The sequence below is a fragment of the Macaca mulatta genome, chromosome 18 (assembly GCF_049350105.2).
Source record: "Macaca mulatta isolate MMU2019108-1 chromosome 18, T2T-MMU8v2.0, whole genome shotgun sequence".
Taxonomy (NCBI): Eukaryota; Metazoa; Chordata; class Mammalia; order Primates; family Cercopithecidae; genus Macaca; species Macaca mulatta.
The window spans coordinates 41617488-41639954 of NC_133423.1; the positions used below are offsets into that span (position 1 = coordinate 41617488).

At 48.7% G+C, this 22467-nt stretch overlaps 1 protein-coding gene across 5 annotated transcripts in view; it reads right to left on the reverse strand.

Annotated features, from left to right (window-relative positions):
• The window catches only part of MAPK4 (mitogen-activated protein kinase 4), a 177394-nt gene that overhangs the window by 57099 nt on the left and 97828 nt on the right, over positions 1-22467 (reverse strand). For 2 of the 5 annotated variants that reach the window (XM_015121918.3, XM_015121921.3), the window contains exon 2: positions 10615-12023. In XM_015121918.3, coding sequence (XP_014977404.1) covers positions 10615-11160 — 546 coding nt within the window. In that variant the 5' untranslated portion in view covers positions 11161-12023. 5 annotated transcript variants of the gene reach the window in all.

Genomic DNA, 22467 nt, shown 5'->3' on the forward strand with positions numbered 1-22467 from the left:
AACAACAGCAACTATTAGGTTGTTATGAGGAGTCAGTAGCACTTAGAAGAGTGCCTGAATATTTTTGTCTAGGGGGGTTTCTAGCCTGCCGAGACTTAGAGGGACATGGTAGATGACTTCAAATCCTTGACCACTGCCCTGAGGAAGAGAAATTCTGCTTGAGGACTATGCTTGATTCAATAGAAAGGAAGAGACTTGGCTTGTTCATTAGCCAATTAGCATTGAATGAACTCGTACAATGGGTCAGATACTATGCTAGGTGCCAGGAATATAGAAATGAAAGAGATACGTATGTTTTTCTAGGAGTCCTCCCGGGTCTGTCTGGGAAGAGGCATGTAAACAGATAACGGCTTTGCACAGCCAGAGGAAGGTGTGATTAACTCTCCCCTGGGGAGCTGGGCAAAGCTTCACAGAGGTGAGACATTTGAGCAGGGTCTGCAGGGGTATGTAGGAGTTTATGTGGGAGCAGAGGGAACAGTGTGTGGGACCAGAGTTGTCACTGGGTATGGTGTTTTCCAGAGAATGGTGACAAGCCAGTTACAACATGAGGGAATGGAGTGGCAGCGGATGAAGCGAGGATAAGGGCTGGTCTCTCCCAGCTCACAGACGTGTGAGACTGAAATAGAAGGTAATCACAAAAGGCAGGATCATCACAGCAATGCGATACCCACCCCCCAAGACTTCTATTTCCATACTACTGTCTTCTCAACAGGCTACTGCAGCAAAGCTAAATAAAGAAACCAACCACATTTCAGGAGAAAATGGAAAAGGATTTGATTCAATTTTCTAATTATCCTTCTTTGATATAAACCAAACAATATCTGCCTGTAGAATAAGACAGTGTCTTGTTCCTGAGATGTTTACAACTTGGGTGTACCCAAATGGAGAGACTGGAGCAGTGACTGAAGGTCAGGTCCTTTACACCAGGACTGAAAACACCCTTTGAGAGGGAGTGAGTTCTCTCACCAACAAATCTTGGGTATAAAAGGAAGGAGGAACTCATTAGTCAACACTTACCACCCAAGGCCCTCCCACTTCTTTCCATTTAATAATATTCATTAATCAGCTGGAGCAAAAAAGACACGTTACATACAGGGGAACAATCCAATGAATGAAGACCAACTAGTCTTTAGAAACAATAGGGACAGGAAATAAGGCAATGACATTTTTGAAGTATTGAAAAAGAATGCTAAATTCAGCTTTTTTTTTTTTTTTTTTTTTTTTTTTTTTTGAGATGGAGCCTTGCTCTGTCGCCCAGGCTGGAGTGCACTGTCACAGTCTCGGCTCACTGCAAGCCCTGCCTCCTGGGTTCATGCCATTCTCCTGCCTCAGCCTCCCAAGTAGCTGGGGCTGCAGGCGCCCGCCACCACGCCCGGCTAATTTTTTGTGTTTTTAGTAGAGGCAGGGTTTCACTGTGTCAGCCAGGATGGTCTGGAACTCCTGACCTCGTGATCTGCCCATCTTGGCCTCCCAAAGTGCTGGGATTACAGGCGTGAGCCACCGCGTCCAGCCAATTCAGCATTTTATTCCCAGGGAAAATAAACTGTAAACATGAGAATAAAAAATATACTTTCTAAGTAAACAAAGGATTTGTCACCAGCAAGCCTGCACTGCATGAAACGCTAGTTCCACTCCAGCGTCCCTAGTGGGCTGCAGACTTCCTGCCTGTTGAATTCTTCAGGAGCTTTGGTACTTGCCACAGGAGGTGGCAGCTGTCATGGTGAGGGGAGTACCAGGTGAGTGAGCAGGCTGGGCTTCCGAAGAGGGGGCAATTGATCCCTTTGAGGCATTTGTTTAATTAATTTATTTTTTTGAGGTGGAGTTTCACTCTTTTGCCTAGGCTGGAGTGAAGTGGTGCAATCTCGGCTCACGGCAACCTCCGCCTCCCAGGTTCAAGAGATTCTCCTGGCTCAGCCTCCCAAGTAGCTGGGATTACAGGTATCCACCACCACACCCAGCTAATTTTTGTATTTTTAGTAAAGATGGGGTTTCGCCATGTTGGCCAGGCTGGTCTTGAACTCCTGACCTCAAGTGATCCACCTGCCTCAGCCTCCCAAAGTGTTGGGATTACAGGCTTGAGCCACTGCGCCCGGCCCTTTGTGCCATTTAATCAACTGCTCACCCCTAGTGGACAGCCAGACCCACAGACATATTGGAAAGGGGGAACTCTGATACAAGCGAAGCAGCATAGTGTGGCTGATGTGCACTGAGATAGCTGGGCCAGTTGGTGAATAATGAAATACTGCAAGCTGACTGGTCAACAGCCACTGCTCCAAACCCCTGACTCCCTTGGTCCTCCCCTTGATCCAGCAATAAAGGGTGAACTGGTGGCAAGCAAGGCGCCTCTAGGACCCTGCTTCAGGACCCTGGCTGGCTTCCTTTCTGACTGGTCATCTCCCGGGCCAGGCTTGTGCTTAAAGATTTATAATATCACCCCAAGCTCAGTGGTGTTGCTTCTCAGAAGGGTGGCCTGGGTGTGGTGCTCTTCTGAGAGTGGGTAGAAGAGGACCCCGGAGGCCCAGGGACAGAGGGAAGAGCCTCTTCTCGGGGTCCTCTTCTGTCATGGGAAGGGGACAAGGAGGCACTGAACGCCAACACAATGAGCTTTCCAAGTCTGCCTGGGTGTTCAGGGACACCTGACTCTCAAGTACAGCCTCCGTTCTAATCCCCTTGATCACATTTTTCCCTTTAAAAAAGGGATATTTCATAGCCTTTTAAATAAATCTTTTCAGCTCCACTGATTTGGAATAACAAGCTTAGTGGCTTCAGAAGAAAGCGACCTTTCCTGCTAGCTGAGCCCTCAGAAAGTGCCCATCCACAAGCTCATTTTCCCATGAAATCCGGCCTCCGCGGATGGCTGGGCTCTGCTCCCAGCACCAGCCCTGTGGACCCCATTCCTATTCTGGGGTACTGGGAAAGTCCTTCCCCACTCCCTGCACCCTGCGGGTCTCCATCTGCACTGTGGAGACCAGAATATAAGCACACAGACACCAAAAGGGCACTCTCTTATCACCGGCAGAGACCCCATTTCAGTCACAGATTGAACATTTCTCCTTGTTTCAGCTTGGAGAGAATGTGTGCTCTAGGAGAGCTTTCTGTGTGTTTTCTCAGGCAGACAGGGGGAGGTTATCTCGGCCTAAGAAGCCATCAAAGGAAGACAGAGTGCCCAGGAGAGGGAGGAAATGAAGTTGATCAACATGATTTTTTTTATTTTTGAGTCAGGGTCTCACTCTGTGGCCCAGGCTGAAGTGCAATGGTACAATCATAGCTCACTGCAGCCTTGAACTCTTGGGCTCAAGTGATCCTCCTATCTCAGCCTCCTGAGTGGCTGGGACTATAGGTGTGCACCACTACACCTGGCTAATGTTTCCTTATTTGTTGTAGACATGGGGTCTCGCTGTTGCCCAGGCTGGTCTCAAACTCCTTGCCTTAAGCAGTCCTCCTGCTTTGGCCTCCCAAAGCTCTGGGACTACAGGCATGAGCCACCGCATCTGGCCTCAGCATGATTAAACCCATGTAAACCCCACCAACCAGAGCTCCCATGCAAAGCCACTGGAAGCTGGCTGCATGTGTTCGACATCATGTACCTCCTTTCCTCCTTTCCTCCTTTGGGACCTCAAATGGAACCACAAACTTAACAAACTGCAGTAATTTGCTGAGCCCTCAATCAGACATTCAATCTTGCTGAACTGTGAAAAAGTGCTTTTGCTTTTAAACATCTGGTGAAGCAGTTCACACCAGAATGAAAAGCTTATGTTTTCCAAAATTATTGTTTGTGTCACCTAATTGTTAAAAATCAAACCTAAACAGAAACAGTCCTCCTATAGGTTTAGGTCCCTGATGTGTGTAGCTTTTCAGTAAACTCGTGCCATGGGGGAGCAGGCAGTTTCCAAGGTGATATGAGTGAGGCCCTCCAAAATCATCCTGCTTAAAACAATCCACATGACTCCCTGTCACAGCGCCTGAGATTCCCACCGTTCGCGGCCCTTCTAGTTAAGGCACCTGCTTCAGACACACCTGTGTTCTCTGGGAGGCATTCTTAGTCTCCTTCATTGTGCTGAAGTTTCAGAGCCACAGCTCCAAGCATCAGCAAACACATCAGGAGCATCAGTTTTCTGTCCTGAGATAAGCGATGCCATTTCTTTGGGTCAATGGTTCTTAAAAGTTCAAGAGCATCAGAATCCCTTGGAGGCTTGTGAAAACACAGATTGCTGGGCCTCACCCTCAGGGCTGTTTGAGTAGGTCTGAGATGGAACCTGGGAACCTGTATCTCTAATGAGTTCCTAGGTGAAGCTGAGGCTGCTAATCTGGGACCTCACTTTGAGAACCACTATGCTAGTTTAATTTTTTTTTTTTTTTTTTTTTTTTTTGAGACGGAGTCTCACTCTGTTGCCCAGACTGGAGTGCAGTGGTGCAATCTTGGCTCACTGCAACCTCCATCTCCCAGGTTCAAGCGATTCTCCTGCCTCAGCCTCCTGAGTAGCTGGAACTACAGGCACACGCCACCATGCCTGGCTAATTTTTATATTTTTAGTAGAGACAGGGTTTCACCATGTTAGCCAGGCTGGTCTCAAACTTCTAATCTCAAGTGATCCACCTGCCTCGGCTTCCCAGAGTGCTGGGATGACAGACGTGAACTACTACACCGGCCTGCTAGTTAATTTTTAAGGCATCCTAATGAGATATGGAGGCAAAGCATAGAAGCATTCTGATCATGAATGAAGAAAGAAGACAGAGGGCTATGAAGTAGAAAGGCTCAAAGGCAGGCCAGCCCTGCAGGAAACAGACTTGCTTGAATGATCCATCAAAACACAAGAGCCTTTGCCCAAATTCTTATGGGCCCCTTCCTCTTCCTTTCTTTCTTGGGTGTTTTCTGCTTACTGCCTCTTTGAAAGGCAGATATATGAAATACAAGCGCCATGTGGCTTATGAAAGAATAGGCAATGAGTGATTTTAGGTCAGTCTGTCAGAGGCAAATAAAACTTGTTATGATTATCCCTTAGAGAGACAGAATGAGGAATTGATATGCTATAAATTCTGCCGGGGCTTAGAATTAAAGTAACTTGTTTTATATCATACCCACCTAATTTTAGAAGTACTGCTGCAAGAACGATAGACCCAGTAATGGGGCCTCTATATGTGCCTTTGACAGTCAGAGGTGTGAGCCATAGAGGGCTAGTTTTACTGTAAATGCCATGACGCACACTAGTCATAGAAGGTTACTGGATCAGGAGTTTGACTGTTCTTGAATATTGTAGTGGAGATGAGCAGGTTTAGTGAGCACAGGGTAAAATAAGTGCTACAAGCAAGGGTAGTGGGTGGTGCCCCCGGCAGCCCCAGCAAGGACTCTATGATAGGAGGAGAGGTGGCCCTTCCTGGAGCGACGCACTCATTGTGATTCAGGCTGTCATCGCACTCCTCAGGACCTCCGCACACTCCTGAGGTGGTTCCTGACCTTTCTTAGGCCTTACAAAGTGCTCAGTGAAGTCTTAATGACATTTTTTTTTCTCTTTTGAGATCGTCTACTTCCTAATAGGATAAATTCAGAGGAAAGCACGCTCCAATCCTTCAACTGCCTCTTCTCAACACAAACAACGAAGAACTCATTAACGGGCCTGAAGAGGAGGCGGTAGGTAGAAAGGGCTTGTCACAGGACCACGGGCTGAGAAGCCACCCTCAGGTGGGATCGCACGACTCGCCCCAAGGCCACTGGGTCAGGAGTGGGGTCCGTATCCCAGTGAAGGGGAAACTGATGTCTGATGTCTGCCTGGCATTGCCATGGCATCTCTTTGGGCAAAGTTTGGTTAGTGATTTAGCCCTGCGTACATCTGAGCGCGCTTTGACAGCCACGCTTTTTCATTTGACTCTAACAGGAATCCCATGAAATAAGCAGAATGGCCTGACTCTCCCAATTTGGCAGAAAAGACAATAGGGAAGTTAAGCTCTGAGAAAACAGTGGACATGGAGTGAAAACCCAGGCTCAGCCACTCATTGTGTGACCTTGAGTGAGGCTCCTTCCCTTCCAGTTTTGTCATCTGTGAAAGGCTAGGGATGGACAACATGGGTGTGAGGTCTTTTTACACATCTATTCTAGTGATAAACTACATGAGCAAAAGGACTTGCCCAAGGTCATGCAGTTGGCGAGGTGAGCGAGAATAACACAGAGGACAGTGTTTTCCAGACTGCCCCTGTTGAAAGGGAACACCCTCCATTGCCACCCACACCATCTCCCCAAGTGTGGGCTGCAGGGGCCTCTACATGCCCCCTAGACCTTGCAAAGACCAAGACCCCCGGGGGTGGTGCAGTAGCGGGGCACACCCAGCATCTGTCCTGACTGCAACTTGAAACCCCGACGTGGCCAGTTGCTCATTAGAGAAGAGGCTGTTTTCTTTGGTATCTCTTTCACTAAATGAACCTAATGGACACGGGCCCGGTGTCAGGCCCTGCACCAGAGGAGGGGATGTGGAAGCAAATGAGACATACTGTCCACCCATGAGAAAGGTGGGAGGCATGTGGACCAGGCTGCTGTGTACTGCTGGGTGGGTGAATAAGAATTCATCCATGTGCCAGGAGGGTGGTGCTTCCCCACTCCCCTGGGACAGGTGTGCCTGTACTCAGGACCCTTCCGGACTATGCCCTGTGTATCTTTTCACCTGGCTGTTTATTTGTATCCTTGAAAATGTCCTTCATAATAAATGTAAGTAAGTGTTACATGGACCTAACCCTAACCCTTACAGTAAATGCAAATAGGTGTTTCCCTGAGTTCTGTGAGCTCCTCTAGCAAATTAATTAAACCCAAAGAGGGGACCATGGGAACCCCAACTTGAAGCCAGTCCATCAGACATTCCGGAGGAGTGGACTTATTAATATGACCGGTGGGAAGGAGGGGGCAGTCTTGTGTCCCTCAACCTGTGGGATCTGACACTATCTCCAGGTAAATAGTGTCAGAATTGAATTGGGGGTCATCCAGCTGATGTCCACTGAAGAACTGATTGCTAACTTGCTGGTGGGGAGAAATCCCCACATATTTTGAGGTCACGGAAGTCTTCTGGGTATATTGTTGTGGTGTGAGAGCAGAGGAAAAATGTTCTGAGAGTTTTTCCAAACAAGGCTCCCGCTGGATCACTAACCCTATCACTGGCCCTGGGCTCTCTCAGCCAGGGAAAGGGGGCATTTTTTTGTGACCCACACAAAGGCACTCGCTGTAGCCCAGGTGAGCATGGTCTTCTTCAAAGGGAGTGGAGATTCATAAAACTTTAGAAGGGATTAGGTTTTGAGAAGTTTGTGTGTAGACAGCATCCGCCAAACACATTGGAGAGAGCAGATGCATGCAGAAGATGTACACGTCTGACCACAACCAACCTACTGTCTGGAAGAAGTATGTGCTCTTTTTCTGAGAGTCAACCCTTCCAACCACACAGAATCAAGGAACCCAATAGCTCCCTTTCTGCAATGTGCTAGTAGATGACTATTCTTCCATCTGTTCAACACAGTCAACAAAATCGATTGAGGGCCCTGTCTTAGGCACAGTGATCAGAATCCATGGAGGGGGACCATGAAGAAGGAGAGACAGCTTGCAAGAGGCCAGGGGACTCTCGGCTTGGGAGAGTACAAAGAGACAGACTCAAATACCCCTAGGACAGAGCGGAGAGTGATCAGTGTTAGAAGATACCCGTGATGGGCCGGGTGCGGTGGCTCAAGCCTGTAATCCCAGCACTTTGGGAGGCCGAGACGGGTGGATCACGAGGTCAGGAGATCGAGACCATCCTGGTGAACACAGTGAAACCCCGTCTCTACTAAAACTACAAAAAACTAGCCGGGCGAGGTGGCGGGCGCCTGCAGTCCCAGCTACTCGGGAGGCTGAGGCAGGAGAATGGCATGAACCCGGGAGGTGGAGCTTGCAGTGAGCTGAGATCAGGCCACTGCACTCCAGCCTGGGCGACAGAGCGAGACTCCGTCAAAAAAAAAAAAAAAAGAAGATACCCGTGATGGCCTGGGGAAAGTGCCATGGGAATTCAGAGGAAGGAATGATTAATTCCAACCCAGAATCCGGAAAGATTTCATGAAGGAGACTGCGCTCACAGAGACCCTCCATCCACCAGGAGAGGAAGAAGCCCCAGTCCCTGTGTCCTTTGGCCACATCAGCTGTGTAAGCTTGAGAAAGCCGTTTTTCTCTGTTTTAAAATGAACCATTTGCCCTAAGTGCTTCACAGCATTATGGGGATTAAATGAGAACTGATTTAAATGCACATTGGATAAATAAAAGCACCAAATATAAGCCTTTCATCATCACTGGGGGAAGAGAGGGCAGAAAGCTAAAAGCAGAAAGTGTATAAGGGAGGAGGTGGGGTGGGGGTGGGTGGTGTCTGCCAAACACGGGGGTGCAGGGATGATGTGAATGCCTACTGGGCTCGTAACTGCCTCCAGTGATTTCTTTAACCTCCCACAGCGAATTTTATTAAAGAGAACCCGATAAGAGCAAGCCAGAACATCGAAATTCCTCTGCATTGGGAAAATGGAAGTCTCAACCAGGGAAATGGCTTCCAGTCCCAAGTGACAGGATAACACTGAGCCCAGCCCTCGGGGTCGCTGGGGGAGCATGTGAGCCTCAGTCTCTCCAACTCCCAGCACTGAGCTTGGGTTTGATGTTGGCTCACCAAACACCCATTAAATGAATGGATGCAGTCCTGACTGCTTTCCAAGGAATTTTACATTCATGGACCATTTTGATTCTTAACCATAAGCCAGAGGAGCAGATAGGGCACAATTATTATCCCTGTCAAAGAGGGGAAACTGAGGCTCCCAGGAGTAAGTGTCCAAGTTAGCACTGTTAGAAGGAACCTGGACCCCTGACTCCTCCTAAAGGGTCTTTTGCTCACACCATGTCACCCCCAAAGAATTATTATGATAGCCAGTTTATGCCACTATAAACCATCTTCCTGGACCTTCCTAAAGGCCTACTACATGCTGTCTTAAGCTCTTTCCTTGTCGCAACTCACTTAATCAGGTCCTTTCATCACATGATGCTCAAATGTACTGGTTTATTCCAATTCACAAGGTAGTTTTTGTGCATCCCACATATAAGAGTCTTGTGGATTTTCTAGATCTTTTACCAAGTAAGAACAGATTTGGATTAAAACCTTTGGTTTGGTGGTTTGGAGTCATTGCTCCTTAGAAGAAAGAGAAGGAAGAAGCAGTTCAGGGTATCAGAAGGAGATACAAGGGCACTGTTTTTCCCTGCCTCCCGTGGCCCCACCTCATGGACATTCCGTCCTACAGAGTTGGCTGTCAGTTTTGACAGATGGCTTGGCTGCAGGAGCGGGGCAGAGGACAGGCTCATGGTTAAGGTCGCTAAGTAATTTGTGGCACCACGGAGCCAGAGCCAGCTAGGCTGATTTGGGGTCTGAAATCTGGGCTGGAGTCCAAGTTCTAGCCAGGTAGAGTAGGATGGGGAGCCCTGCTCCCTGCGCCTTGTGACACCTTCCACTGCAGCTGTAGCAGGCAGATCAGTGCCCTTCTATGTGGGGTGCTAAGGGAGGGCAGAGGAATGGGGCTCAGGGAGACAGTCAAAGCACCTTCAAGGTCAAAGCCACCCTCCCCTTTCATGACCCACCCCAGCCCCTTGGATGATAATAGACTACTGTACACCTACTCCCAAGGAGATGTTTTATTCTAATAACATTTTTTGTAGCATCAAGGTTTGGGCAGGAGGCTGGAAGCCACACCCAGCCCCCAGCTCTGTTGCAGAGTACATGGCAACATGCTCATGCTGAGGGGCTCCGAGGCACCCCTAAAGTGGCAGGAACCTGGGACAGGGGAAGGAAGGGAATGTCAGAGGACTCCCAGCTTCTGAAGAGAGGAGTGGATCAGGTAAGAGGAGGTCTGGGCCTTTGAGAACAACTCAGTGTGACATTTGTCTCCAGCAGAGTGGCCAGGTCAGCTCTGATCCCTGCAGTTGGTAGAGTATTTAGCACCCACCACGGGGGATCTCAATAGTATAGTCTGCCACCCGTGGCTTTCGCATCACACTGAGAGGCAAGAGTATCATGGGACCTGGGAGAACTGAGTCATTAGCTGGATAAGGTACAGTGAAGGATTAGCTCATCAGATCAATCATTTGTGCCTGCTGTCCGCTGACTGAGAGAAATGGACACTGAGTGGGTCAGCTTGGATGGGATGAGGGAGGTGAGACCAACCAGAGCATGAGGCTCACAGGGTTGGAAGCCTCAGGGGGTGTCCTCAGCACACAGGAAGGACATGGGATGGCTAAGTGGACAGCAGGGATAAGAGGATGCTAGAGGCAAATTCACCAACCACATAGTTTTCAAGCCATAGAATTTAGAGCTGGAAGAAATTTTAGAGATCTAGTCCAGCTTCTGCTGGCACAGCTTAGAGTGATCAAAGCCACACGGCAGAGCCAAGACCAAGAACCAGATCTCTCTCCACACCTCCAACAACTTTTCAGGCTAATGATCTTCCTAGCACCATCCAGCCTCCCGTAATTGCTAACTCTAGTCCTCTGACTACCGTGGAGCTAGGAACAGCTTGGGAGTGCTGTAAGTATTCTTGGGGATTCTGTGGACCACCGGTATCCACCATTCCAGCCAGACATACCTTGTGGGAGTAATGCTGATCAACAATCCTTGCCAACCCGAAATCCCCAATCTTGAGCACGAGGTCCTCTGTGCTGATGAAGATGTTGGCGGGCTTCAGGTCCCTGTGCAGCACGTTGGCGGAGTGGATGTACTTGAGCCCGCGGAGCAGCTGGTACATGAACAGCTTGGCATGCTCTTCCGCCAGTGTGCCCTGCTCCAGCAGGCGTGCCAGGTCAGTCTCCATGTACTCCTGGACGATGTAGGCCACGCTGAACTTGAGCAGCTCACCCTGGAGGTCAGTGCCCTTGGGCCCGAGCACCTCGTACACTTTGACGATGTTGTCGTGGTCCAGACGCCGAATGATCTTGATCTCTCGGAGTGCATGCTTCATGCTGCGGGCATCACTCAGGGCAATCTTCTTCACGGCGACTTTCCGGCAGGCCCGGCTGTCCATGGCCGACAGCACCAAACCATTGACACCGAAGCCCAGGGGTTGGAAGTCAACAAAGCGCCCACCGAGGTCATACCCGTAGACACTGGCGATGCAGTCACCCTTCTCAGCCATTGTGGGCTCAGTGATCTGGAGCTGCCCAGGTAACACAAGGGCAGTCAGGAAAGGTCAAGTCTCGGCTAGTGGTCTCCCTCGCACACTTCATTCTGTCAAGTCCCACGGCTGAGGGATGCGTTTTCTCCTGGTGAGGTCACTGCCACCAGCTCTCTGGAGACGAGAATGGCATATGGCCATGCTCGCTGAGCTGCACTAGTTGGGGGCTCAGACTGTTGCCTTAACCTGCATTGGGAGGGCTGTCCACTAATTCCTGTGTTTCCTGAACACTCCTTAAAGCTTAGAATGGCTCATATTTCTTTTTAAATCTGGCATCTTGGAAAGAAAACCGAGTATCATTATCTACGGAATGTCAAGTTTTCTACCATAGTGGACTGCAAAGTAAAAGATGCAGAAACTCTCCCCTTTGAACACTTTGTTACAGGCTGAAATGCAAGAGTTGTTTGCTGAGCTGAACTCCTTTACTTAAGATGCTCCAAAGCTCAGCTGTGTCACAGCCTCTCTCTGTGTTCCAAGCAGTATGCAGGGATCCCATCAATGAATTCTGGAGGCATCCAGGGGCTTCTTTCTACCTCTCCCGTTTCTACCAGCTCACCTTAGATTCCAAAACCTGAGCCGGTCTGGTGAGCACTGGTGAAAAAAGCTGGAGAAACCCAAGCACCTTTCATGAGCTCTACACCAAGTTACGCCCGAGGTTCCAGATGCAGGGGAGCTCAGCTGCCAGGCCGGGATCCTCTGGAGCCTTTGGATATGGGCAGCATCCTCTTTCGCCAGCTCATCCACGCCACCTTGCCCAAGACTGTATTCCACTGCACCCAGAAAGGCTGCAGGAATGTGGCATCTTTCAGACCAAGTCTCCTTCCCTGTCAAAGAGATAACGTTGGGTAAATTTCCATACTCCGGCTTCCAACACCTTCCCACTTGCATCTTTTGTTAACCAGCCCAAGTGTTATTTGATCTGTCCAGCCAGCTGAAACACTGCTTGCTCAGGGGATTCCGGGCTTTGCACTGCCCAGCCACCCTCCTGCTGTGCGTAGCACTCCCCTGGAAGAGAGAGAAGATGGATTGATTTGATAAGACCATCAGATGTTGTGCCTCTTATGTCAGTGCCGGCTCCCCCAAGGTTAACATGTGCAAATTACGGGGGAGGAGTATCCCTTCTGACCTTTGCAAAATTAATTTGTTTTATGCTTTCCAAACACACACATCAGCACTAGCTAGGAAGGGTGAGAGTAGAAAGTAACGAGTTGCAGACAGAAAACAAAGGATCGATACTTTTGTTTTGCACTTGGGTTCCTTTTCTTCCTTGTTTTACAAATGTCTTTGAACATTTTAAGAGGCTTTCACGGGGACTGAGATTTAACGACATTTGTATCTCTCGCTTTCCACGTAAGTTGAAGAAGCCCATGTACCAAATTACAAGGAAGTAATGTTGCCACCCATAATAAAAGGACTCTCTTTGCCCAGAAACCAGGGTGCAGAGTTCCTAGTGCTACATCAAGACTGGCATGGTGAGCTGTATTCTTTTTGACAATGGTGACCTCGCTCTTCAAAGCAATGGGTCAAATCTAAACTTCACTGTCCCTGCCCTCTGGTGGCTGTTGACTCAAATTACAGGTATAGGAGCTAAGTGGGGAGAAAAAACCCTGCAAAACTAGAAATGTAAATTCAGATCTCTGAAATAAGGTAATATCATAGCGTCTAAGAGACTGGCAGGTTTTCTAAGTTCATAAAGACCACAGACACACAAAGAAAGAACACTGTATCCAACACAAAGGCATGAACCTGGCAGACTGCTGCTTTATTCTCATCATATCACAGGGCCTCCTGTAGAGACGCTTTCCTATCTGAAGTCTGCACAATTCTGCAAAGATAAATGAAGCAAAAACAATAGTCAACTCAATGCTCTGAAATTAAGGGGGCAAATTAGGGGACACAGATGATCTGAAATAGTAAACAATCAGATCCCCTGTAAAGACTTCTAATGAAAGAAATTTGCCAAGGGTCTAGAACATAGTAATTGCTCAACAGATGTTACCTATTGTTGCTGTTTAGTTAAACATTCCCTTATATTTGAATAAGATGTATTCAAGATTCTGATAATTTGTCAGATCTTTGATAATTCTATTCTGCATGTTTTTACTGGGTCCAGGAACAAAACAACCAGACTTACAGAATTTCAGATTGGGAAGCAATCTAAGCAAACAAGGCCCGTGGTCGTTATCTAGAGATGATACTGCCCTCCTCACCTTATTTGACTGGGAGTCACTACTGGTATTTAATGGGCAGGGCCAGATTTGCTAACCATTCTACTGAGCATCCCCACCTCCATGCCCAAATGCCCAGAGCACGTCCACTGACATCCACCCCTCCACCCCCAAATGCCAACAGCACTTCCATGGAGAAACATCAATTCTGATTCCAGTTCTCACTTTACAGGTGAGGACACCAAGGCTTGGAGAACACCAGCTTAGTGCTTTCAGTATAGATAGGGTCAATATCCATCTGATGAATGGGTAAATGAATACCATTCACTCTGTTTGAGGATGCCCAGCCACTAAGAGACAGTGCTGGGAGCACCCAGTGAACCAGATTCTATGGCCTGTGCTAGTGAAGTCCACCTGGATACCTAACTCAGGGGAATCAAAGAGCCTCCGCAGCTCCCCATTGTCTCACTCCTCGACTCCTGCTGCCCAAGTCACGTAATGGCAATTACATTGAAGCTTCTCTTTCTCCCCACAAGCCTGGTCTGGCTCCCAAGGGCACAGCAAAGAGGCAATCGCATATTATTATTTTTTTTTTAGGAAGAGACATGCTTAAGCCTTCTTCCCTTTCCAGCTCCTGCTGGGTTGTAAACAGAGAGAGGAATGAGCACCTAAGCAGAGAGGGGATGACATCACAAGCAAGCTGAATGCAGGATTTGCTTGAGGTCAGCTGCAATGCAGATAATCTGCGAATAATTAAGAGGTGCTTTATTTATTTTTAAAACTCTTTCCCTCTCATGCATGGGAAGAGACACCCTGTGTGCATGTCTCCTTTTCAGTGGTCTTCCCAACATGCTGTCAGCTTTAGGGGGCAAGTACCATGTCAAGGTGGAAAGCCTCGATTCCAGCCACTCTACCTTTCTGGTGGGCCACTAAATAGACTCTTTCCTGCCTGGCTTCTTTGCTTGTACCTTCCCAGTTTCTGAAATATTCTCCTGCTTCCCCACCACCCCCATTTGTTGAAATCCTATCATTCAGGATCCAAAGTCTCATTTTTTTCCTAAAGCATCCATCCCGGTTCTCAATGACATATCTCCCTTTTCTAAACTCCTGTGGCACTCATGTGTATGCTGTGTTTGGCATTTACCATATATTAGCCTGGGTTGTTATTTAACTTTTTGTACATGTCCATCTCCCAACTAGACTGTAAGCTTCACAAGTAGCTTACAGGGCACAAAGTAGGGCATAGAAAATATCCGTGGACTAGAAGGAGCTGAGTGCCATTCATTATGTCTACAAAGTGGTGATGCCTACATTTCCTAGGGGTCACTGTCCCTTGTGATACTTGCCACGGAAACTGTTCAAAGGGCGCATCTCACAACAAGCCCTAACCACTCAGACCAACTAATATTTCTGAACTTCAATCCTCTTAGTAACATCTTCTGCTTAGATGCTGCCTCTCTAGAGTTTCAGTGCTCTAATCAGGCAACCTCTTGTCTGACCATTTCTCCGTTCCCATTTGAGTTTATTATTATGCCTCTCTTCTCAAGCCTCTTGATTTTCTGTTTCTTTCCCCAAGTCCTCTGTAATTTGCATTGTAAACCCTTTGCCTTTCTCACTAGGTGGGCTGATTATGAGGCATCCATCACCTAAGAAGTCTCAGGTTAGTGATCCATTTCTTGCATGATATGCTGAGAGGTGTGGGCCCATCAGCCATGGGGAGGAGCAGACTGGCATCTGGATGTGTCCACCTGGGCAGGGGAGTGATTGTGGCAGCTCTTGGTGTGGTGCAGCTTCTCAGGGCCAGTTCAAAGGTGGTGGTTCAGAACTGCTCCGAACCACAGGTGTGATTTCAAACCCAGGGAGGTGGCATTCACTGTCTGGGATGGAAAGGCCACTCGTTCAGTCGTGCTTGAATGACACCCAGCAAGAGGAAAGCATGGAACTCCCGCAAGGGCAGCCAAGGTCCCCATGATTCCATGGCTGGGCATTGTAATAAAACACAGGAATAGAAATTTCTACCCTCAGGACTCTGAACAATGGAGTTTCAGCTCTCACTGCTTTCTCACCGACTCTCAGGCAACAGCTTATTTGAGGGCAATTAATTATTCTCTCACTCATCCAGCCTTTTAACGTGTGGAGGCAAACCAGAGACAAGATGGCGTGTGCCAACTGTCCCTTTCTGGGATTCCTGGGGCTCTGGTTTACACAATGGCTTTGGAAAGTCTAAATTTAGACTCACCTCCCTGTCTGCTCAGATCCTCCCAAACCTCATGCTGTCGACTTTCCACAGGAACTATCTCCCCAGCTAGGTGCTGACATTTCACAGACGCTGCTTTCTTCCCCTCTCCTGAACACTCTGAAACTTACAGGAAGCCCTTCTCCCATGGAGCCGCTGTTTCCAGCCAAGCAGGCTCTGCACTGCGTGCTTCTAGGTGGCACCTTCACATGGCAATCAGTCTGACTCCAAGGCTCGTGATCCTAATGAGTCACTGTGGTCTATGTGAATGGAGTCCTCTAGACCAAGGATGGGCAAACTTTTTCTGTAAGGAGCCAGAGAAGAAATATTTTCATGTTTGCAGGACATACAGCCTCTGTTGAAACCACTCAACACAACTTAATTCTGCCTTTATAGCAAAAAAGCAGCCACAGACAATACCTGAACAAAGGTACATGGCTGCATTTCAATAAAACTTTATTTACAAAACTAGGTGCTGGGCCAGAGTAGGCTTGTGGGCTGCAGTTCATGGACCTCTGCTCTAGACTCCACGGGAACATCCTCTAGCTCATTCACAAGCAGGCCCTGAAGTGTGCTGGGACCTGGCCCCTTTCTGGCTCCTCCTGCACTGCACTGTCTCCTTCCTCTGGGACTCAGTCTTCCTTTTGCCCCTCATGGTGACACGATCCCAGGCCTGGCTGGCCTCCTGGGGAGCTACCCTAGGAGGTGAGGCTTGGTTCAGCTCATCTGCAAATTCTTTCCAAAAGCTACCTAATCTGGCCTAAAGGTCCCTTCTAGTTCTGCAATTCTGTGGTACGGCTGATGTGCCTCACTCCACAACCCCACTTGCATTTTAACAAGCCTTCCAGAGAGATGGCAAAGAGGACGTGATGAAGATGGTGGAACTGCATGTCCTGAGGGTTTACCAGAGGCCAGTGGCTTCACCTGATTATTTCAGTTGGGTCTCACAACATCCCTGTGAGGTCGATATCATTTTCCATGGAGCTCCAAGAGGGAAGTGATTTTCCCAGTCATCCTCTGGCAGGTGAAGAATCTGGGATGTCAACTCAGGTTGGTCCGAGTCCAACGCTTACGCTCTAATCGCCATAACATGATCTCAGCCCCAGCGAGTGACTTACCACAAACCATCTAGGCTCAGTGTGAGTTTTCAGGCCCAGTGAGGGAAAAATGTGAGGTAGGCACACCTTGTGGTATGTCTCAGATTAAAGCAAGAGACAGCCACCTTTTCAGCCTGTGTTCAACCCAGTATGGAGGCCACAGTAACCCCATTCTATGGAAAGAGAAACCCAGAAATAGAATGCTGAAATAATATTAAAAGTGGAGTAAAAAACCCTTGATTTTAAACAACCACACCCCCACCTTCCATCATGTTCTTGACCTTTAACTGTGAACCACAGCCATGCTGGAGCCTGTGGCACAGGGACTGAGCATCCTTGGGATGAGCTGGCTGACTTGCAGGCATCCTGACTAGCACAGCCTGTAGCTGACACTGACTGTGGCCACCTACCCAGGAAACATTCCTGCTTCCTCCTCACGAACAAACCAGGTCTGGTTCGGCCATCAGGCAGCTGAGCCCACTCAGGAATGACTCCCAGTGGGTCTAAACCAGCGTTTCTCAGCCTCAGCACTGTCAACATTTTGAGCCAGGTGATCCTTAGCAGTGGGACTATCCTGTGCATGGCTGCGTGCTCAGCAGCATCCCTGGCCTCAGCCTCCTGGATGCCAGTCACACCCCCAAGTTGTGACAACTGAAAGTGTCTCCAAACACTGACAACTGTCACCTATGGGGGAGGCACAAAATCGCCTCTGGTTGAAAATCACTTGTCTCAATCAGCAGTTTTCAACAGGGTTGGTGTTGGCATCCGAGCTGGGTGCCTCGGACTCAAGGTCAAGCTGTTGGCCCGGGCTGCAGTCATCTCAAGGCTCAAACAGGGAGGAAGATCTGCTTCCAAGCTCACTCAGGTGATTACACAATGACTGGCCTCAGCTTCTGCAGTTCTCTCTGCTTTATGGGACTGTACCATACACTATTGCTGGAAGTTTAACAACTCTGATCCCAACCCACTAAATGCCAATAGCACTCCCTAGTCCCTGGGTCAGACTCACATTTCCCAGGGTCCCAGGAGGCAATGTCATCTCCCAAACCCATCTCTGTTGAGGACCATGAATCTAAACCAACTGTGGTAATACAATTCCCTCTGGGCAGTGATTGCTTTAGGGGTGGTCATATTATCCTGTTCTGGTCAACAAGCCTAAGAGAAAGTCTGCTGGGGAGTCCTAAGGGAAAAGGTTTCCTTCCCAAGCAAGAAGAAACCCTACTTCCTGTTTGTGGATGCGGGTGTAGAGGAAGTGGTGTTGGTGCTGCAGCAGCTGTCTTGAGGCCACATGGGGAGGTGGCAGAGGAGCGTGGGACCTTGCTGGCATCGCTGCTGAGCCATGCCTACAACTACCCACCTCCAGCTTTCTTGCCAAGAGAGACTGTCAAGCCTTACTGCTGTTTAAGACATTTTTGCTTTGGACTTTTACTTTTTTTTTTCACTTGACGCTGAGATGATCTAACTGAGAGTAACTTGCTCAGCACATGGTTGGCCTAAATGGAAAGTGAGGAGAGGTAGAACACATGGCTTCTGACCTCAAGAAGCTTATATTCATATCGGGGGAGTGGAACCACAACAATAATTATGGAAACAACACAGGAACATTCAGGAGTCAACTGCGTGATCCCTACTGTAAGTGTAGCAGGAAACGGGGTGAGTCCCATCAGTCAGAGAGGCGCCTGGAGGATGTGGAAGGCAGCTACCCAGATGCCCCAGTGATCCTGGTTTTCAGGCCCTGTGTCATTCTCTTCCCTCAAGTGGGTGCTGGACTCACTGACTCATTTCTAAGGAACAGAATTTGGCAAAAGGAATGGGATGCCACTTCTGAGATCAGGCTATAACGAGCCTGTAGCTTCCATCTCAGGTAATCACTCTCTCCTGTTCGCTCTTGGGGAAGTTGCTGCTCCTTCTTGAGGCAGCCCTGTCGGGGGATCCCTGTGAGCTCTCAGAAACGGACCTGCCAGCCACCGTGTGAGTGAGCTTGGAGGCAACCCTTCCCTGAGTTGAGCCCTGAGTGGACTACAGCCCCGCCAACAGCTTGATGGACATCTCAGGACACTTCGAGTCAGAGGCACCAACTAAACTGTGCCCAGATTCTTTACTCTCAGGAGCTGCATGGTAATAAATGTTGTCTTTAAGCCAATAAATGTTGGGACATTTGTTATACAGCGATAGCTAACTAATGGAGAGGAAGGACTTGGAGATCTGCAGTTCTTGACTTTCTAAAATAGAGAAGAGGCCTTGAAAAGTCCTTGTTGAGTCTGGAGTCTTGGGTCTCACCTGGCATGGATCTCATTAGATTCCAGAGTCAGAACTGTGGGGAGAAGGGAACCTTACCTCTCTGTTTTCACTGATGTAACCCAGGGTCCAGGGCAGTGTCTGGCATACAGAGAGGGATTCAATAAATAAATATCAGTGGACACAGGAATGGCTCCATGTTTGCAGTAAGATTCTGGTTATGACAAAGTACAACCCACATGGAAAGATAAATTTAAAAAGCATCCCTGAGGCCCAGAAAAGAAAGCTTTTTAAATCCCTGCAGCCTGAGCAGGGGCTAAAAGCAGGGGTTCAAGGCAGGAGGCCACACAGGCTCCCGAAAGCATAATGACCAGAGGCGTTTCCTCACCAAGGAAAGAACTGCTGTGTAATCGCTGATCTTTACCATTGAGACTCAGCTGGGTCTTCTCTCAGCAGGACCCCCAGGAATGAGGAGAAACAACTCTCCCTGGCCTTCTGGCTTTTGAAATTAAGCGCTGCTCCCTCCACCCTGGAGGAGTGCAGGTTGCAGTGGTGCATGTGGAGTGACCTGTGCACACTCAGAAACTCATTTTCCTTTGCGGAAACTCTGATATGTGGGCAGATGGCTGCTCCTAATGGTGCCGCCCATGATGCCAACCATGGGCTACATTCCCTATGCCTGTGCCTGTCTCGTGCCCAGCACCATTCCCAGCCTAGGACCTGGGATGACCCTTCACACACACCAGCCAGCAGGGCACCAACTGACCTGAGCCAAAAGCCCAGCTTAGTCTAAAATAAATAGGTCTCAAGCAGAGGAACCACTGACAGGCTCTGCTGCCCATGATGGGCCTCAGGTGAGCCCTCTCCCGCTGGGACGTGTGGGCCTGTGGTGACTGCAAATGTCTTAAGGTCCCTGGGAGGCAGTGAGGCCACCCACCCTGGGCTGTGTTTCCCTTGTACGGTTTTCTAAAGAACACGCCTGTGGGGACACTGCTGAGAAAGAAACAGGAGGGGACCCTGTTGTCTTCACCTCCCTGAGGTGGGGTGGTTAGAGGAAAGAATTGAGGGAGGGAAGAGAAGTTTGCAGAAGGAACATCAGATGCTGGGTGGGGAGTTCCCTCCTCCCCAAAGAGCAAAATCTCCAGGAGCGTTCGGGCTTTGCTCTGTTTTTCCTTTTGAAAATTACGTAACCAGCCAGGGAGAACAAAGCCTTCCCATGCCTCTCAGCGATACTAAAATAGCACGGAGAGAAATTCCGGCTGCCTCATCGGAACTCCAGCTCCACATCAGCAAAGCTGAGGAAGGGGAGCATCTGGGTCCCTGCGTGGGAAGTCTGGGAGCCGGTGGCCGCGGGCACAGCACCAGCTGCACAGAGGCCCCTGCCCAGGCTGGAGGCTGAGTCCAGCTTCTGGTCGGCAAGTGTCCAAGGGGGCATTTGCAGCAGGTGTGTAAATCCTTCTGATTTTAACCAACTCCTGCAACATTTGACCCTTGTAGATTCAAGGGGAAACTTCTTTTCTTTTTAAAGAAAGGAGATCTGAGATAGCAGAAGATGGTGGCCTCTTTCAAAATCTAAATCAGTGCAATTATGACTTCAGCGGCTAAATAAGGTGAGGCCCTATTTGGGGCTTGCTTTGTTCGGGCTGTGTTCTGAAGGGAAGTGATCCCAGCCAGGTCTGAGCTTCTCAGAGGCAGAGCCTGCATCTTTATTTCTCCCACACTTGCTTGAGTACTTATTGAATGGTGCCTGCAGGCCACTGTGCCTTCCCTGAATTGGGATATAACTCTGTGAGCCCACATCTAATAAGCCATCTTGGGAATGCAGAAAGTCCTCTGGCAGCTCAGTGTTCAGACCTGAGTTTTCCTGCCAAATTTTGGGATCCATAAACAGGACCACTTACTTTCTACCTGCAGGGTTAGCCCATGGCAGGGATGCTCAAAGATCCTTGGCTTGTAGCTACAGGAGTCCGTATTATCTTGCTTTCGACCAAAATGGCAAATGTGTGCCGTATATATTACTATCACTCCATTTTGTGCCTATGGCAGACATTGATACTCAGTCATGACTCTCTCCTGATGAGCCAGGAGAATCAAAGTCCTTCTAAAACAGCACTCCTGAGAGCCTCTGCCAAGCACCTGGAGCTGGCACTCAGGTGGAGCCTACCTGCATCGGTGGCCTGGACTCTGACCTCACGCTCCCATTGCTAACGGGATCTTTCTTTGTCTCTGGCACCAACCCCTGCCTTGTTCCCCAGGCCCACAGTCCAACTCAGCTAGCATTTATTGAGGGCCTCCTAGGTGCTGGGCATAGTCATACACATTCAACAACGTTTAAGTTGAAGTTTCATTAGTTACATTGTGAGGTAGGTGTAACTATTCTCAGTAGATGAATCAACTCAGCACAGCACGTGGTACACAGTAGGTGCCCTGCAGGTGCCCGTTCTCCTCTGCTTCCTTCCATTTTGCAGAGAGTTGAAATGACTTCCTCTAGGTCACACCTTAGAAGGTAGAGCCTGGGGTCTAAACTAGGCATGGTTCCAACACCAGTGAACTCTGCCATCTCCCATGGGGCTTCCTGTTACAGAGCACTCTTGAGCATCCTTAAGTGCTTGCTTCTGTTTTTCTAATTTTCCCAGTTTCTTGGAGAAGGATTTACCTTGCTTCCTTAACTCATCTTGGGAACTGACATCCTTTGTCACTGTCTCTAGCCTCTGATCTCCAGTCTCCCTGAACTCTACTCACCAGTCATAAAAGGTATCTTTCAGCCCATAGATAATGTCACATTTCCCTTGCCTCTGGGCCTTCACACTTGCTGTTCCTTTTGTCAGGAAAACCTGTTCCTTTTGTTAGGGAAACTGCCCCACTTCTCTTCGCCTGGTTCATTTTTTTTTTTTTTTTTTTTTGAGACTAGGGTCTTGCTCTGTCACCCAGGCTAATGTGCAGTGGCTCGATCATAGCTCAGTGCAGCCTCAAACTCCTGGGCTTAAGAGCTCCTCCTGCCTTAGTCTCCTGAGTAGCCAGGACTACAGGTGCATGCCACCATGTCCAGCTAGGTTTTTTTCTTTTTTAAGTTTTGTAGACATAGGTTTCATCATGTTACCCAGGCTGGTCTCGAACTCCTGGGCTCAAGCAATCTTCCTGCCTCAACCTCCCAAGGTACTGGGATTACAGGTGTAATTCACACCCAGCCACTAATTCTTATGCATCCTTTAGGTCTAAGTTTAAATGTCCCTTCCTCCAGGAAGCCTTCCCTGATGTCTCTTTTCCCTTCCCAGACTAGCTTATCTTTTCAGGCTGTGTCCCTCTCTTAGCCCTTTTATGTCGCTTTTCTCTCTGTTTCAGTTTTAACTACTGTGTTCGATGTTTGACTGGAAGTGCAGTGAGGGCAGGAACTCCATCATGTGTATCGCTCTATTCTCAGCACCTAATTCCTAACCTACTGCATCAATATTAATATCTGAGCAGTGTAAATGCATTCCCAGAAGCTCCACACTCCAGACCATAGTTTACAAATCCAAATTTGTAATAC